Below are 17,757 nucleotides of genomic sequence, written 5' to 3'. Positions count from 1 at the left end.
CTTCTAAGCAGACTATTGCTCGCTGGATTCAGCAGGCTCATTCTACGGCTGGATTGCCATTACCAAATTCAGTAAAGGCCCATTCCACTAGGAAGGTGGGCTCTTCTTGGGAGGCTGCCCGAGGCGTCTCGGCATTACAGCTTTGCCGAGCGGCGACTTGGTCGGGTTCAAACACTTTTGAAAAATTCTACAAGTTTGATACCCTGGCTGATGAGGTCCTCATGTTTGCTCAATCGGTGCTGCAGAGTCATCCGCACTCTCCCGCCCGGTCTGGAGCTTTGGTATAATCCCCATGGTCCTTACGGAGTCCCCAGCATCCTCTAGGACGTAAGAGAAAATAAGATTTTAAACCTACCGGTAAATCTTTTTCTCCTAGTCCGTAGAAGATGCTGGGTGCCCGTCCCAGTGCGGACATATTTCTGCAAGACTTGTATATAGTTATTGCATACATAAGGGTTATGTTACAGTTAAGATCAGTCTTTAGCTGATGCTGTTTTGTTCATACTGTTAACTGGTTGCGTATATTCCAGGTTATACGGTGTGGATGGTGTGGGCTGGTATGAATCTTGCCCTTAGATTAACAAAAATCCTTTCCTCGTACTGTTCGTCTCCTCTGGGCACAGTTCTCTGACTGGGGTCTGGAGGAGGGGCATAGAGGGAGGAGCCAGTGCACACCCATCTAAAGTTCTTTGTGGTGCCCATGTCTCCTGAGGAGCCCGTCTATGCCCCATGGTCCTTGCGGTATCCCCAGCATCCTCTACAGACTAGGAGAAAAAGATTTACCGGTAGGTTTAAAATCTTATTTTTTCTTCACCAGGGAAATAATTCTTCTGTCATCCACTACAGTTGTTTTCTGTGGTCTTTCGGGTCTTTTGGTGTTGCTGAGCTCTCCGGTGCATTCTTTCTTTTTAAGAATGTTCCAAACAGTTGATTTGGCCACACCTAATGTTTTTGCTATCTCTCTGATGTATTTGTTTTGATTTTTTTATCCTAATGATGGCTTGCTTAACTGATAGTGGCAGCTCTTTGGATCTCATATTGAGAGTCGACAGTAACAGATTCTAAATGCAAATGTCACACCTGGAGTCTACTCCAGACCATTTACTTGCTTAATTTATGATGAAATAACGAGGGAATAGCCCACTCCTGTCCATGAAATAGCTTATGAGTCGTTTAACCCATTACTTTTGGTCCCTTAAAAAGTGTGAGGCGCATATAGAAACCATTATAATTCCTGCACCGTTCACCTGATTTGGATGTAAATACCCTCAAATTAAAGCGGAAAGTCTGCAGTTAAAGGACATTTTGTTTGTTTCACTTCAAATCCATTGTGGTGGTGTATAGAGTCCAAAATATGAGAATTGTGTCGATGTCCCAATATTTATTGACCTGACTGTATATTGTTGGATATGGCACTCATACTTTCAGTGGTGTGCTCACCGTGACTATGATCCTAAAGTTCTCAGGATTCCTCAGCTGTTAGCCTTCTTACATGCAGGCCTAGCCATGGGTCTTCGCCTGGTTTCTCTGAAGGTCCAGGTCTTGGATTTGTCCGTCTGGTTCCAGAAGAGACTGGCTCCATTGCCAGATGTACGTTACTTCCTTCAAAGGGTACTATGAATACAACCTCCATTTGTCGCTCCGGTAGCTCCGTGGGACTTGTCTTTGGTTCTACAGGCCTTATCTCGGCCTCCTTTCGAACCTTTGGAGTCGATAGACCTCAAGTGGTTAACTGCAAAGTCCATCTTTCTCCTGGCAATTGCCTCAGCACGCAGAGTCCCAGACTTGGTAGCTCTCTCATGTTGCTAACCATTCTTAATGTTTCACCAGGACCGGCAGTCCTTAGAACAAGAAAAAGTCCATAATAATGAACCCATTGTGGTACGGCCTTTCTGGAACCCAGCCTCTGACAAGAGGAAGAATTGTTGGATGTGGTCCGTGCTCTCCGGATCTACATGGACCGTACTGGTTCCCTCAGGAAGACCGATTCTTTATTCATCCTTTATGGATTCCACAAGCGGGGTTGGACAGCCACTAAACAAACATTGGCAGGTTGGCTATGCATGACCATTTCATAGGTGTATAAACAAGCAGATCTGCCTGTTCCAAATACAGTCTCTTCTCGCTCCGTGGGTCTTTCATGGGCAGCCCGCCGTGGCGCATCTGCTGAACAACTCTGCAAGGCAGCTACTTGGTCTACTACCCATACGTTTCTCAGGTTCTATGCCTTTGATACGTTTGCATCTCAGGATGCAACCTTTTTCTGCAATGTCCTCCTTTCAGCTTAGGAGTGTTCCCTCCCTATTACAACTGCTTTGGGACTTCCCAAGGTTAGAATTAACCCTGTGGAGACCATGGACACCGAAGGAGTTATGGTAAAACTTACTTACCTTTGTTAACTCTCTTTCTTCGGGGTCCATGGGATCCGCAGGGCTCCCACATTGATGCATCTAGCTTCAATGGCCAGTCACCAGTTCCCTTTTCCTCTATGTGAGAGTGTGTTTCCTGTGTGTACCATCCTTCATTCTCTCTCTTCTCTTCAGCTCCTGCTTTGAGCTTGTTACTAAACTGAAGTGCCTAAGCATGGGGGCGGGGTATAAAGCGGGAGTAGCCCAGTGCATCTTGGGAGGCTCACAAGCTTTTGTTCGGTGTCAGTCCTGGTCTCCACCAGCATCATACCCAAGGTTAAACATTAACCCTGTGGATCCCATGGGCATCGAAGAAAGAGAGTTAACAAAGATACGTTTTACCCAAGCTCGTCATTTTTTCATGCTGACAGACTTTTTAACACACTACTGACACTAAAACAATACACCTGGTTTTCAGTCTGAATGGTTTTCTGAACTCCTTACAACTTTCTACTATATTGACTAATTCAGATTTAAAAATGTCATAAATAATAACTCGATAAAAATGTTGGTTTTTAATTCAATTTGATTACATCTGGAACAAAAAAATAATCATTTTAAGGGCTGGCGATTCCCGGCACTTTGTGCTTGGAAAAACAGCCCTGGCATTGTCTCAGGTTTGCAGTCTGTCTTATTTACTGCTGTTGAGAATCAGGCTGCTGTTTAAACAATATAGAGGATTTTTGCAATGATGCGCTTAACATTAGGTTTTAGTGATATCCATGCTTCAGCACAAGTGACTTAATTAGTACCTCAGTTATTTGGATGTAACCTTCTGTGCTGGATATCACTAAAACCTGCACTCTAGTGAGCCTTGAGGATCAAGGTTGTGAATGCCTGATCTAAGTGTATAAATTGTCTGAGGTGAATATTCTATAAAACAGAATAGTGCAAACGTTGCCTTGTTTTAATAATTATCGTTTGTAGGGTTTTTTGTTAAAGTTGCTGCAGCTTCACATGTCAATAAAATGTTAGTTCTATAGAGCACATGCTAAGTAAGGCAACTTTTTTGTTTGTAAAGTGCGTCAAGGTACATTTTTACATCCAAAAAATCCGTTTTAACGCTAATTTGGTGCGACCCTTTTTTGGCCGATAAAAACAGCCTGATAGTTTTTGATCAGTGCTTATTATCATGTTATCAAATTATATGCCATTTTTATTGATCAAAGAAGGACCGCGATCATGCGATAATACATGAAATTCGGGATAAGTTCCCGATCCCGTGTGTTATCATGGCTCTGACGACTGCTAATCGCTTATGGCCCCAGCTGAATCCATTAGCTGTGGCAAATTACTGCAGCTAATTGGTGAACAGCCGGTGTAGTTTGGGCTAAAAATCTTTGTTCCAACAAAGACATTTTTTAATGAACATTTAGAGATTGCTCCACTTTTTATGGACTCTTCTCCAAGTGGCTTTGGTCTCTAGGTTGGACACTTAGCAGTCATAAAATAATATGCAACAGTAGATAAGGCAAAAAAAATTAATATAATTTTGTTTTACTTATCAAGTCTGCCTGTATATAGAATTGTTCAGGCAGCATTTTAAAGTTGTCAGACTTCTAAAAGATGTCATTAGTACAGATGTGTCCTACATCTAGCTTCAGTGCGAAATGCCCGGCATGAGAGAACCATTAGATCTCGTGCAACTCTGCTAGATTTGGGTGTCTTTTTCTATGCTGAAAATGCATCTTATAGGCCCTACACACTGGCCGACAATCCTCAAGGATATGAACGATCTTGTTCATTATTGAACGAGATAACGTTCATATCTTTGAGTGTGGAGTCACCAGAGATGAACGATGTGCGGCCCTGTGCTCGTTCATAGCTGGTGCCCCGTCGGCTGTGCATGCAGGCCAATCTGGACAATCTCGTCCATATTTGCCTGCATTTCTATGGAGCCGGGTGACGGGGGGTGTGAAGTTCACTGCCCACCCCGCCGCTGGGTGGGCCGTATACGCCGTCGGGCAGCTCGGCGGTGGATCGGTCAATGTGTAGGGCCCTTTAGTCGGGCACCAGGAGGCTGCTGATTAATTATATATGCAACACTTGTATATCTGTGTGCGACTGAGTGTGTCTATGAAGCCCAACGAAATTGGCATGGAAAAAGCACAGATGTACAGATAGAGCCATCTTTATCTTGGCCTCAATAGGATTAATTGTGCCAGGGCAGTCGGACTTAATCCCATGTTGTATTGTTTTCTCTTATTGTATTGCAGCTGAGAACAATAGATGAAAGGCTTATGCTAATAAACCATGGTGCACCTAGGCGCAGCAGTGAAGCCAAGATGATCGTTGCTCCATCTGTACAAGTGTTGCATATTAAATTAATCAGCACATTCTCCTGGTGCACACTAGTTGTGTTGCGAACTACAGTAGATGCATTTTTGGCAAAAAAGATGCCCAATGCTAGCAGAACCTAAAGGGCCTGGCGCGATGAGAGGGACTGTTTGGCACGACTGCAGCAATGATGTATGAAGACAAATCTGTACATTGATTTGGCTCATTGGGAAATCTTACCTAGTGGTTTGCACAAACCTTAATTTTAAAATAGTGACTTCCATCAATCTTTAAAATGTAAATTTTTATTTTTAAGTGTTTTTGAAGACCATATTTTGGCTTCAGTTGTTCATTGTAATGAAGTGGTGAATCTGTTGCAGGATTAAAAAGACCTGTTGTTTGCAGTTCACCTGCAGGTTGCTTCTCGAGTTCTGTCGGAGAAAGTGCAGTGTTTACAGCGATAAGCCAGCATTTGCCTGCCATTTTGCTTCTCCCAGTGCACAGTCTGGCAGTTTTCATTTTAGTCTTTTGTCTCTGAGAACTGAGACATCTGCAGAGGAAAATCTTTTTTTTGTTTAAATATATATATATATTTTCAGCAAGTGCATTAGCTAGATAGAATACTATGTACAATATCTTTAAACAAAACAAACAAAAAAGAACCTCAATTTTTTTCTTTTTAGTGGAATATGAGTGTCCCAGCTCCGACAGGGTCAGAAAGCTGCACCTGAAAAAACAGCCTGAGTGAATCAGTTCAGTCTTAAAATATGTAGTACAATAAACATTAAGAGCAGAGCCCAAAAATGGGGCAAGGATAAGTGTGCAATGTTCGGTGCAAAATCCATAGAGAGACTTTGCTTGGAAGGTAGTGTGAGCTCATCAAAGCATTGGATAAGAGGGGGCTGGTATGATGTGGGCCGTTTGTTGGGTGTTGATGGGCTGGAGCCATCGGTTGGCCTCTCACCCAAGTACAGGAGATGGCGCCCACTGTTGTCTTGCTCAATTTTAAAAAGTTCATATTCAGTGTGTGGTAGGCTTATACCCAACACATCACAGCCTCCTGTTCCTGCAATGTCCTGTTCCTCCCCCATGGCCCATAATCCGGCCACACCACAGTTCCCAGACGGAGAGGTATTCAACATCTGCAAAATTTCCTGGCTTAATGGTTTAACCCAAACTTTGCTTACTGTGAACACAAGTTCTGTGCCTCCTTTAACATGCTTGGAGTTCTCCACTTTAGTGTAGTGTCCTCTAGCGCAAAGGGTGAAAGTTGGCTGTCTGCAGAGAGGGTCAGCATAGTGGTAGTAGTATCCTTCCCACGTATGGTTATCGTCGTGGAATATCAGGTAGCGGGTGAGAAAGAGGACAGCTGGGCGCACTTCACACTGGCTGCTCACCCATTTACCTTTAAGATGGCCTTGTGGTTGCAGAGTCTGAGGCAGGACTGGTGGTTGGTGTTCATCCGCATTGTATATAATTTCACAGACCCGACACGGATAGACATGGTGCTGTAAATAAAAGTGGAAGACAGAACTAAATGTGAGATCATTGTAAAAGACATTCAGACATCAAATCTAGATCAGTTAAACAATGAGTGCAATCTGCTAATTTACCCTAATGTAAAAACCTTCATGTGCACAAGATTCTGAGTTGCACGTAATGCTCACAGTACAGAGATTATTTGCAACTGCGCCTGTGCGAAAATTCCTGAAAAGCTATAAGCTGGGTACATACTATGCAATGTGTGCACCCAGCGACGTTGCACATGGCCTGGAATCGTCAAGTGCATACACACTTGCCGATGCGGGGCAGTGACAGAGGAGCCCATTTGGCAGCATGGCCCTCGCTAACGACATCCCCCCGTCGGCCCTGCGTGTAGGGCCGACTGAGGATGTTGCTGGCAACCTGCGGGAGCAGTCATCAGCGCAATAGTAACATAGTAACATGCGCATAAAGGTGCTGTTGTAGTCCATTTAGACAATCCAGAAATGCGATGACTGGGTGGTGGCCGTTTGTGCACAAAGAAATGGTGTGTTCAGTGGCGTGTTATGGGAGTGTCGCAGGCATGTCGATGTAAGCAGATGCGATCACAGGCACAGGAGACCATAGACCAGGGCCGGTTCTTGGGCGCCCCGAGCGACAACAGGGGGCGTGGCTACGTACAGGGGGCGTGGTCATTTACGCCCCCTGTACAGACTGAAATGATGTGCGTAGCGTCTAGTTCCCTTCATGGAGAGGACCTTTGCTGTGCGGTGCGCGATGACGTCATCGCGCACCACACAGTAAAGGACCTCTCCACGAAGGGAAACTAGACGCGTACGCATCTAGTTTCTCTTCACAGCGGCAGCGGGGGGCACAGCAGCAGCGGATCTTGTCCTGGTGCGGCGCCCTCCGGGGGGGGGGGGAACAGCCCAACTTATTGAAGGGTTAATGGTCCCGTAGCCCGCTGACAGGACATGGAGCTCCTGAGGGAACTATTCGTAAGCCCCACCACGGCAAGCGTACATTCCCGCAGCACGCCGCCACCCCTAACAGAGCCAGAAGACCGAATAGTGGTGAGTACTGAGCAGGCGTCCCAGCTACCAGGGCGCCGGCTATTATGGCGGAATGAGGGTACAGAGATGCACGGCTTCTACACAGGGCGGAATGCGTCTCCGGACACAGTATACAACTGCGTCCCAGTACACTGTACACAGTACCCATACTGGCACCACAGCCTTAAAATAGTTCTCTCCATTTTAAGCACCAGATTCCTCAGCCAGTATAAGAGAAGCGGGTAGACCGCGTGCCATTGATGGGGTTTTCACTATGAGAGGATCCAGCAGCTCACCAGCGCCATTTTCCTGATTGTAAAATTGAGACTACACTCAAATCATTGTACACAGCTGCTGGAGTGGCCCACAGACCCACTATTGCATGTGCGTGGATCACTAAAGCCTTTGCTAAATGGTCAGGTAACCTAATTGAGGGGTTAGATGCCTTATCTAGGGGGGATTTTGTCTTACTCCTGCAGCATATACAGGACTCTCGAACTTTATGGTGGAAGCCATAAAGGAAATAGGCGTGCTTATCGCACGCACCACCGCTATGACAGTGTCGGCATGCAGGGGCTTGTGGCTATGCCAGTGGACTGCTGACGCAGATTCCAGGAAAGGCATGGAAGGTCTACCATTCACAGGAGAGGCCTTGTTCGGAGATGAATTAAACAAATGGATCTCCACAGCTACTGCGGGTAAGTCTACGTATCTTCCTTCCACAGCCCTCCCAACCAAGAAGACTTATTCAGCTTCTAACTTACGGTCCTTTCGGATGGCCAAGTTCAATGGCAAAGCTCAGGCTCTGCTTCCTCAAAGACTTCAGCATGACAGTGGACCACAATGCCTGGAAGGCTGTCAGGTGGGAGAACGCCTACAATTCTTCAGTCAAATCTGGTCAAAATCTTTTTTCCCAGAGCTGCAGACTGGAGTTCCAAGAGCTCCCAACTCACACATTCTTCAAATCAGGCTTACCAGTTTCACAAGAGGCAAGTATAACTTTACAACATGCCATCCAAAAACTGGTACAGACTCGCGTAATATTTTCAGTTCCACCTCATCAGCTAAACAAGGGGTTCTATTCCAACTTGTTTGTAGTACTGAAACCGGACGGTTCAGTAATACCGATTTTGAACCTCAAGTCGTTGAACCCGTATTTACGAGTGTTCAAATTCAAGATGGAGTCTCCGAGAGCGTTGATCTCAGGTCTGGAGGAAGGGGAATTCCTAGTGTCTCTGGATATCAAGGATGCGTACCTTCACATTTCGATCTGGCCGCCTCATCAGGCTTATCTATGGTTTGCACTGCAGGACTGTCACTACCAGTTCCAGGCCCTGCCACAGCACAGCACCGAGGGTGTTCACCAAGGTGATGGCAGAGATGATGCTTCTACTCCGCAAACAGGGAGTGAACATATTTCCGTACCTGGACGATCTGATAAAAGCACCGTCCAGGGAAAGGTTGCTGGACAGCATTGCTCTCTCAACCAGACTTCTCCAGGATCATGGGTGGATTCTGTACCTTCCGAAATCTCACCTAGAGCCAACACGGAGGCTCCCATTCCTGGGAATGATACTGGATAAGGAGTAGCAGAAGGTGTTCCTTCCGTTGGAAAAGGCATTAGTAATCCAGTCGATGGTTCCGGATGTCCTGAAGCCAACCCAGATATCTGTGCATCTATGCATTCGACTTCTAGGGAAAATGGTGGCCTCTTACGAGGCTCTTCGATACGGAAGGTTTCACGCAAGACCCTTCCACCTCGATATGTTGGACAAATGGTCCAGATCGCATCTTCACATGCACCAGAGGATCCGTCTGTCGCAAAAAGCCAGGATCTACCTTCTGTGGTGGCTACAGACTTCTCACCTCGTCGGAGGTTCGGAATTCAGAACTGGATTCTACTAACCACAGACGCAAAGCCTCAGAGGTTGTGAAACAGTCACTCAGGGGGTGCAGTTTCAAGGAAGATGGTCCAGTCAGGAAGTCATCCTTCCAATCAACATTCTGGAACTCAGGGCCATATACAACGCCCTTCTGCAGGCCTCACATTCTTCTTCAAGATCGGGCCATGCAGGTCCAGTCGGACAATGTGACGGCAGTAACGTACATAAACCGACAGGGCGGAACGAAAATCAGAGCAGCAATGTCAGAGGTGTCAAGAATTCTCCTTTGGGCAGAAAGAAACACTGTGGCATTGTCAGCGGTTTTCATTCCGGGAGTAGACAACTGGGAAGCAGAGTTCCTCAGCAGACACGACCTGCACTCGGGGGAGTGGGGCCGAAAGTGTTCAGGTGCTTGACAAGTTGATGGGGATATCCACAGATCGACATGATGGCCTCTCGTCTCAACAAGAAGCCCAGGTGGTATTGTTCCAGGTCGAGAGACCCACAGGCGGTGGCGATAGACGCCCTGAAGACTCCATGGGTCTATTAGATGGTGTACGTGTTTCCTCCACTTCCTCTGATCCCAAGAAGAGAATAAAAAGGGAAAAGGTTCAAGCAATTCTAAATGCTCCGGACTGGCCAAGAAGGACCTGGTACGCGGACCTTCTGGAGATGCTCCTTGAAGATCCGTGGCCTCTACCTCTTTGCAAGGATCTTCTGCAACAGGGCCCATTCGTCTATCAGGACTTACCGCGGCTACGTTTGACTGCATGGAAGTTGAACGGCTGATTCTAGCCAGGAGAGGGATCCCTAACAAGGTTATCCCGACTACGATCCAATCCAGGAATGGGGGTAACGTCTAAGCATTACCATCATATTTGGAAGAAATACGTTTCTTGGTGTGACAGCAGAAAATTTTCTGTGGAGGAATTCCATTTAGGACGGTTCCTGCTTTTTCTACAAGCAGCAGTGTATGTGGGCCTACATATGTGCTCCATAAAAGTCCAGATTTCGGCCTTGTCCATTTTCTTTCAGAAACAATTGGCTTCTCTCCCTGAGGTCCAGATGTTCTTGAAGGGTGTTCTGCACATCCAACCTCCCTTTGTGCCTCCCACGGCACCTTGGGATCTCGATGTGGAGCTGCATTTCCTCCAATCGGACTGGTTTGAGCCGTTACAGGAGGTGGACGTAAAATATCTTACGTGGAAGACCGTCACACTGTTGGCTTTGGCTTCAGCAAGACGTGTGTCTGAGCTGGGGGCTTTGTCTCACAAAAGTCCCTATTTAATTTTCCATGAGGACAGGGCTGAACTCAGAACTCGTCAGCAACTTCTTCCTAAGGTGGTGTCGGTGTTTCACATCAACCAACCTATTGTTGTCCCAGTTGTTACCGACAACTCAAAGTCTTTGGATGCTGCGAGGGCTTTGAAGGAGTATGTGAAAAGAACAGCTCATCACAGAAATACGGACTCGCTGTTTGTTCTTTATAACTATTGCACGCTGGATCAGACTTACTATCCAGCATGCTTATTCCACAGCAAGTTTGCTATGTCCAAAATCTGTACAGGCCCACTCTACTAGGTCGGTGGGTTCTTCCTGGGTGGCTGCCCTGGGGTGTCTCGGCTTTACAGCTCTGCCGAGCAGCTACTGGTAAATCCTTTTCTCGTAGTCCATTGACGATACTAGGCGCCCGCCCAGTGCTTCGTTTCTTCCTGCACTGTTACTTGGTTAAGTATTGTTGGTTTAGTGGTTGCTGTTACTGGTTTAAAGTTTGGTTAGCTTGGCTTTCCTCTAGTTTGTGTGTGCTGGTTCGGAATCTCACCACTATCCTTTTATATCCTTCTCTCAAAGTATGTCCTTCTCCTCGGGCACAGTTTCCTAGACTGAGTCTGGTAGGAGGGGCCTAGAGGGAGGAGCCAGCCCACACTTAAATTCTAAAAGTGCCCATGGCTCCTAGTGGACCCGTCTATACCCATGGTACCAGAGGCAGAACTCTGGGAGGCAACGGAGTCAGCTGCCGCCGGGCTCCTGCTTTGAAGGGGGGCACCTCTCCTCCTGTTCCATGTGTTCAGCGACATTAATCAATTAAGTTCATTGACAGCAGCCGGTAACTCTTCCGTAGCAGACTCCCCCACTAGTCACTACACCTTACAAATCACACCCTCTTTATTATAGATACACTGGAAGCAGACAACTTACTGATAAAGCTATTTGCTCCTATAAAGGAAGCATGAGAATTCTAACTATATGAAATTATTTCTCTGACAATTACAAGTAACTTCATATAGTTAGGATTCTCATACTTCCTATGCAAGAGCACAGAGCCGGCCATAGCTATAGGCAAACTAGGCAATTGCCTAGGGCATTTGATATGCATAGGGGCATCAGCAGCTTCTGCTGATTAAAATGATATGCGGCATGCCTATATTCTGTGTGTAGCATTTCATATGCAGATACAGCCACAGTCTCACACAGTATATAGGCATGCAGCATATCATTTTAATCAGCAGAAGCTGCTTGTGCATCCTAGCCACATACCAATGCATTGCAAATAAGATGCATTTTCATAAAAAAAGGTGCCCGACGTTAGCATTGATGCAAGATTTGGGAGGACACATCTGTATCCAAGCAGAGGCAGAGGTCACAGTGTTAGTGGCAGTGTGAGTGCTGTGTGCATGTGAGTGGGTTGGTTGTGCAGTAGTGTTCGGAATATGTGTAAGGAGCATTACGTGTGTCATGTAAAAATGCATTAATAATGTGCAACATATGTGTAAGGGGCACTGTGTGTCATTACGTGTATAAGGGCATTAATAATGTGCAGCATATGTGTAACAGGGTACTACTGTATGTGTGTCATTATGTGTATAGGGGCACTAATAATGTGCAGCAAATGTGTAGGGGGCACTATACATGTCATTATGTGTATAAGGGCATTAATAATGTGCGGCATATGTGTAAGGGACATTAAGTGTAAAAGGGCATTAATAAAGGTTGTCATAATGTTTAAGGCGAATTATGTTTATAAGGACATTAATAATGTGTCTCATATGTGTAAGGGGCATTACTGTGTGGAATTATGTGTATAAATGCATTACTAATGTGTGGCATTATGTGTATAAGGTGCTCTACTATGTGGCATTGCGTATAGAAAGGACACTACTGTTTCATCTAATGTGAATAAAGAGCAATAGGGTATGGTGTAATGTGAATAAGGAGCAATTCAGTGTGATGTAATGTGAATAAGGGGCTCTACTGTGAGGAGTAACGTTTATAAGGTAAAGTGATACTACTGTGGGATGTAATATGAATTATGGACACTATTGCATGATAAAATGTGAATAAAGTTGCAGTACTATGTGGCGTAATTGGAATTGGGGTTACTATTGTGTGGCCATGCCCCTTGCCATCAAAATCACACCCCTTTTTGGGCTGTGCGCCAAATGTGCGAACTGTTCCTATTTAAAATATAGGGGGTACAAACCCCAAAATAAGGACTGCTATGGGTGAGGGGTGATGGTGCTGGAAAAGAGGTGCAAGGTCAGAGGCGGAACCAGCGGTGGTGCTAGGGGGGCACCAGCCAAAATCTTGCCTAGGGCATCATATTGGTTAGGGCCGGCTCTGCAAGAGCAGATATATCCGTCAGTAAGGTGCATGCTTCCAGTGTAATAGGTTGTGGGTTCTAATCCTGGATATGACACTTGCAAATTAATTGCACAGAGAAATAATCAGCATTGTGAGTGACTGGGCAGATCTATGTAGTGTGTGGCTGGACCCCTACATAGATCTGCCTAGTTGCAATGGTTTTGTAGTAGCTTCATGTAGTTAGAATCTGCAGGCTTGCTATGCAGGAGCAAGTGTGTGTGTGTGTGTGTGTGTGTGTATGTGTATATATAACCAATATTTTTCTTGCCTCCGGGCAATTGGGACAACCTTACGCCACTGCATGGTACTAATATGGACCCCAGTATCCTCTACGGACTATGAGAAAACGATTTACTGGTAAGTAATTAAAATCCTATTTTTTTTAAATTACAGGTAGCTATCAAGATCTGCATGAAAGTAATACATTTTTATACATTATAAGGGCTTAAATCGTTTTTCCTATTTTTTTGCATTACGGTCTGGATTCTGCAATGATTATTCTCAAATGGGGATGTGCAGTGTGTTATCTATATAGATCATGCTGAAGTGATGCCACTAGCACCTAATCCATTCAGTCCTTTCAAGAATATTGTGTCTGGCCACTAAATGGCTGTCCCCACCGCATGGACAGTAGGTCCAGTGGTGCAAGCCGGTGGGTACGGCGTACCCTTAAGAATTTAGTCATGGGTACTCCGTACCCACCGACAACGGGCCGTCACTCCTCACCGCTCCTTCCCTTCGCTGCTGCGAGGGGAGGAGAGTGCAACGTTCGCCTCTCCTGCCCCTCAGTGTCTTCCTTCAATTCAGCGCCGCCCGTGAGCCAATCAGAGCTCACGGACCGCAAGCTTTGATTGGCTCACGGATCGGCGGTGAATTGAAGGAAGACACCCGCACCGCTGCCGGAGACTGAGGGGCAGGAGAGGCGCACGCTGCACTCTCCTCCCCTCACACACACACAGGACAGCAGCAGAAGCGGTGAGCAGCAGTGGAAGGGGGGGGGGGGGTATGTATATCTGGTTCTGGGGGCTTAGCTGGCACTGGGGGGACATATGTATCTGGCACTGGGGGCATATCTGGCAATGGGGGGACATGTGTATCTGGCACTGGGGGGACGTGTATCTGGCACTGGGGGCATTTCTGTATCTGGCACTGGGGGCATATCTGGCACTGTGGGGGAATTTGTGTATCTGGCACTGGGGGGCAATGTATATCTGGCACTCTGGGGGCATTTGTGTATCTGGCACTGTGGGGTAATGTGTATCTGGCACTGGGGGGCAATGTATATCTGGCACTCTGGGGGCATTTGTGTATCTGGCACAGTGAGTCAACGTGTATCTGGCACTATTGGGGTCATATGTATATCTGCCCCTCCCCCCATATGTGTGTCACGCCCCCATTTTCATTGGCCATGCCCCATGTGGCATTTGGCCACACCCATTTTTTTGCACTCACACAGTACCTATAAGACATTTTTTTCTACTTGCAAACATTTATGTAGTGCCAACATATGCTGTAGTACTTTTACGTGGTAGCCTTCTTCTGGCCTGTAAGCCCCCTCAGCCTAGCACTTTAGGTAGTTTAAAGTAGATGAAAAGGGGACATCCAGGATCCCCTGCCAGCACTTTGCTAGGGCTTGTAGTTCTGCAGAGGTAGGGTTATACTGTATGTTTCCTAAGCTTGGTGTAGGTGATACTCACCATGGCACTCTGTAGTGGCAGCTGGTATCCATTTGGTCGGTAGTGGATTCTTTCCGATATCTCTGTGTGGATGTCTCCCAGAAACAGCTTCTCTACCAGTCCGCCCATCTGCTGAGAGTTGTATTGTTTTTCCAGTCTCACCAGGCTTAACTCATGCATAGTGAAGTTAATGGCAGCAGTACAGTCTCTATCTGCTTTGTCACTGAGAAGCTCATATACTCTTCCTGGTGCCCAAGTCCTGCCAGTGGATACAAAATCAGCACATGTCCTGTTCATCTGTGCTTTAATGTTACTCATGGCCTCCTGGCTGTAAAACACAATTCCAACTTTGTGCAAGTGATAGTCTGCCTCTGTAGCTCCCCTCATTATCCATGATGCTTGGCGCAAGCGCAGTTTTCCCTTGATCACCAGAGAATAGGACGGCTGATGGCACTGGGGATCCATGTAGTAAAATTGGAGAGCTTTAAACAAACGATTAGGATAGAACATGTAGGATCTGGTAAGAAATTCTGGTCCAGGTCGGACTTCACATCTAAAAGTGGTAGAGTTAAAATAAAACATATGTTACAGCATCTGCACAAATAAATGCTTTTATCATTTTCCTCCAGTCTTTATTATTCGCAGCAACAATTGACTAAGCATTTTTGCAAATTCCAATTCTGACTTTTTAAACCCACTTCATATAAGTCCGCTGAAACATCCAACTCCAGAATAAATAAGTTAGCAGTTTCAATAAATGTTTATTTAAGCACCAAAGCAGGCAAATGTTACAATATCTACAAGTCACCTTAATATAGTTTGGAGGTATAGGAGTTTAAAATACAAAAGAATGTCCCTATGTTAGTCTAGCACAGGTGCGGTAGCAAGCTGGAGGCAGGCCCAGCATCCTCCTCCCAGCCTTACAGCTCTTACAGGCTGCCTGATAGACCCAGCCTCTAATACTAAGGGGTATATTCAATAAGAGTCGGGTGCATTCCGACATGCAGTTGTCGGAATGGACCCGACAACCCCTATTCAAAGAGCGGCCAAATCCGACTGTCGGATTTGGCCGTTCCCTGTGTCCTGTCCTGCCGCTGCTGTCAGCGGTTGCCGGGTGCGCTGACAGCAACGGTGTGGGGAGCAGTTTGCAGCGGCCGGTGGGGGGGTAGTGTGCGGCAGCCGGCGGGGGAGCTTCCAGCGGCGGTGGGAGCTGGCAGTGGGAGTGACCTGTGCGGCGGCGGAGGAGGCACTGCAGGTACGATCATCCCCGTAGCCCGCCGCACCGCTCCCCGTCTCCTCACCTCAATACGACTTGTTTTCAAGTCGGATTGAGTTTGTTGGAAAGGGGGCCAAAACCTGTCGGATTTGGCCCCGTTTCCGACAGCAGCAGGCGGATCAGCGGGTATTCCGCCGATCCACCTGCTTTCCGACAGCATTCCGACAAGTCGGGTTTCCCGACTTATCGGAAAAAATGTGCTCCTATTGAATAGGTCGGAACCCCTTCCGACCTTAACCAGTCGGAAACTGCCGTCTTTCCGACAAGGCGGCAGTTTCCGACTCTTATTGAATATAGCCCTAATACTGCCCTGCATTTCACAGGGGACTGCTCATAGTGATCGCAAGCTGCATTCACTATGTAGTGAACGGAATATATACTATTTACTGGTGGCTGGGATGCCGGCTGTCAAGATACTGACAGAGGCATTTCGGCCACCAGTATGCTGCCAGCTGTGTGATCGCTAGAAAGCCCCTTGCAGGGCTCGCTGCGTTCGCCATGGGAGGTTATATTCTCCCTCTATGGCAGGCTTTTTCAACCAGTGTGCCGTGGCACACCAGTGTGCCGCAACCAGTTGCAAGGTGTGCCGCGGAGCCAGAGCAGCTTTCTGCACCTCCAGAGTGAACTGTTGACCCGGGCTCTTCTTAGAGGATCAGTCGTGCTCTGGCCTTGACCTATGCCTTGAAGACATGGCGGTGTGATATCATAGGTCACGGCCGCCGTGTCTCACCACCTAGCCAGCCCACCCGCCTGCATACACATCTTCCAATTCCTGCATGCATACACAGCTTTCCTTGCCCACCCACATCCACACGTGCCCGACCGCCCGCTGCTCAGTATTCGCAGCACTCCACTATGAACAACCCCCGCCACTGAGGGACAGGGAGGAGGACAGCTGACCGGTAGGGGTTAATATTTGTTGTTTTATTTCTCCTGCGGGGAACAATAGGATTTATGTGGGGAGAATAAGGATTTATGGATTTATGGGGGGAACAATGTGAATGATTAATGTGGGGAGCAACATGATTTATGTGGGGAGAAATGTGATTGACTTATGTGGGGAGTAATAGGATTTATGTATTGAGCAACATGATTTATGTGGGGAGCAATGTGATTGTTTTTTCTGTGTAGGCCAATGTATGTGTGGATTTTTTTTTTACTGTGACGGCCAATGTGTTTTTTTTGTTTTTTTTCTGTGGGGAACTGATGGTGTGCCTTGGCAATTTTAAAATATTGTTCGGTGTGCCGCGAGTAAAAAAAGGTTGAAAATCACTGCTCTATGGGTTTCATGGACTCCCACAGAGAGAGAAAATCTTGAGGCGCCAGTATTCTGGGGTCAGCATTTCACCGTTTGTCGAGATTCCAGCATTGGCAGTGACCGCTGGGATCCCGTCCGGCGGTCTCGTGATTGCCTCCCGCAGTGAACACATTATCATTGAAAGCACCATTAATGTATATAAAACCAGGAGTGCATAATCTTTGGTGCGTTTTTGGACAATTTTTCTCTTTGCTCAAAGCGACTTCAACTTATCAAGCTAAAACTGGACAAATTCATGAGTACCTCAAGAGGGGGTTTCCCATTGATTGGAAATATAGCAAATATGTAATACAGTAAAATACAAGACTAGAAGAATAGACATGCCATCATTGTAATAGCTATTTTGACAGTGTCATTACACTTGGTTATCAGGTACTGGTCATAATGCTGTCCCTCCCGGAGAGGGTCATGTTGGGAGGTATGCTGAGTGTTTACTAGTGTTAAAGCCGCAGATTGCAGGACACAGTGGAGATTCACCTATCAGCCGGCTGGCTATCTTTTTACCCCATTGCTTAAAGGGGTTAAGGAGGTGAAAAGTGACCACACACGGACTCCAGATAAGGCTGATGAGAAGAGCGGCAGCCGGGAGGGCTATTATACAAACCGTGTCTGTGATAAGCTGCTGAACAGTTTACAATTATACTCTGGTAATTAACCCGTTTAGAAAGAGTTTTGGACTGCTTAATACATGTTGCATGGCCATGCATGAACGTTTTATATACTAATTGGGAGGCAAGTCTGAG

At 46.5% G+C, this 17,757-nt stretch overlaps 1 protein-coding gene across 2 annotated transcripts in view; it reads right to left on the bottom strand.

The window, feature by feature from the left end:
* Positions 1-2,904: 2,904 nt before the first annotated feature.
* The window catches only part of APCDD1L (APC down-regulated 1 like), a 104,092-nt gene continuing 89,239 nt past the window's right edge, over positions 2,905-17,757 (bottom strand). For both annotated transcript variants that reach the window (XM_063959395.1, XM_063959396.1), the window contains 2 exons: positions 14,442-14,973; positions 2,905-6,193 (listed from right to left, as the gene is read on the bottom strand). In XM_063959395.1, coding sequence (XP_063815465.1) covers positions 5,435-6,193; positions 14,442-14,973 — 1,291 coding nt within the window. In that variant the 3' untranslated portion in view covers positions 2,905-5,434. The remainder of the gene's footprint in view (positions 6,194-14,441; positions 14,974-17,757) is intronic.

The sequence above is a fragment of the Pseudophryne corroboree genome, chromosome 3, assembly GCF_028390025.1.
Source record: "Pseudophryne corroboree isolate aPseCor3 chromosome 3, aPseCor3.hap2, whole genome shotgun sequence".
NCBI classification, from domain to species: domain Eukaryota; kingdom Metazoa; phylum Chordata; class Amphibia; order Anura; family Myobatrachidae; genus Pseudophryne; species Pseudophryne corroboree.
This window is presented reverse-complemented; position numbering and strand designations above follow the sequence as displayed.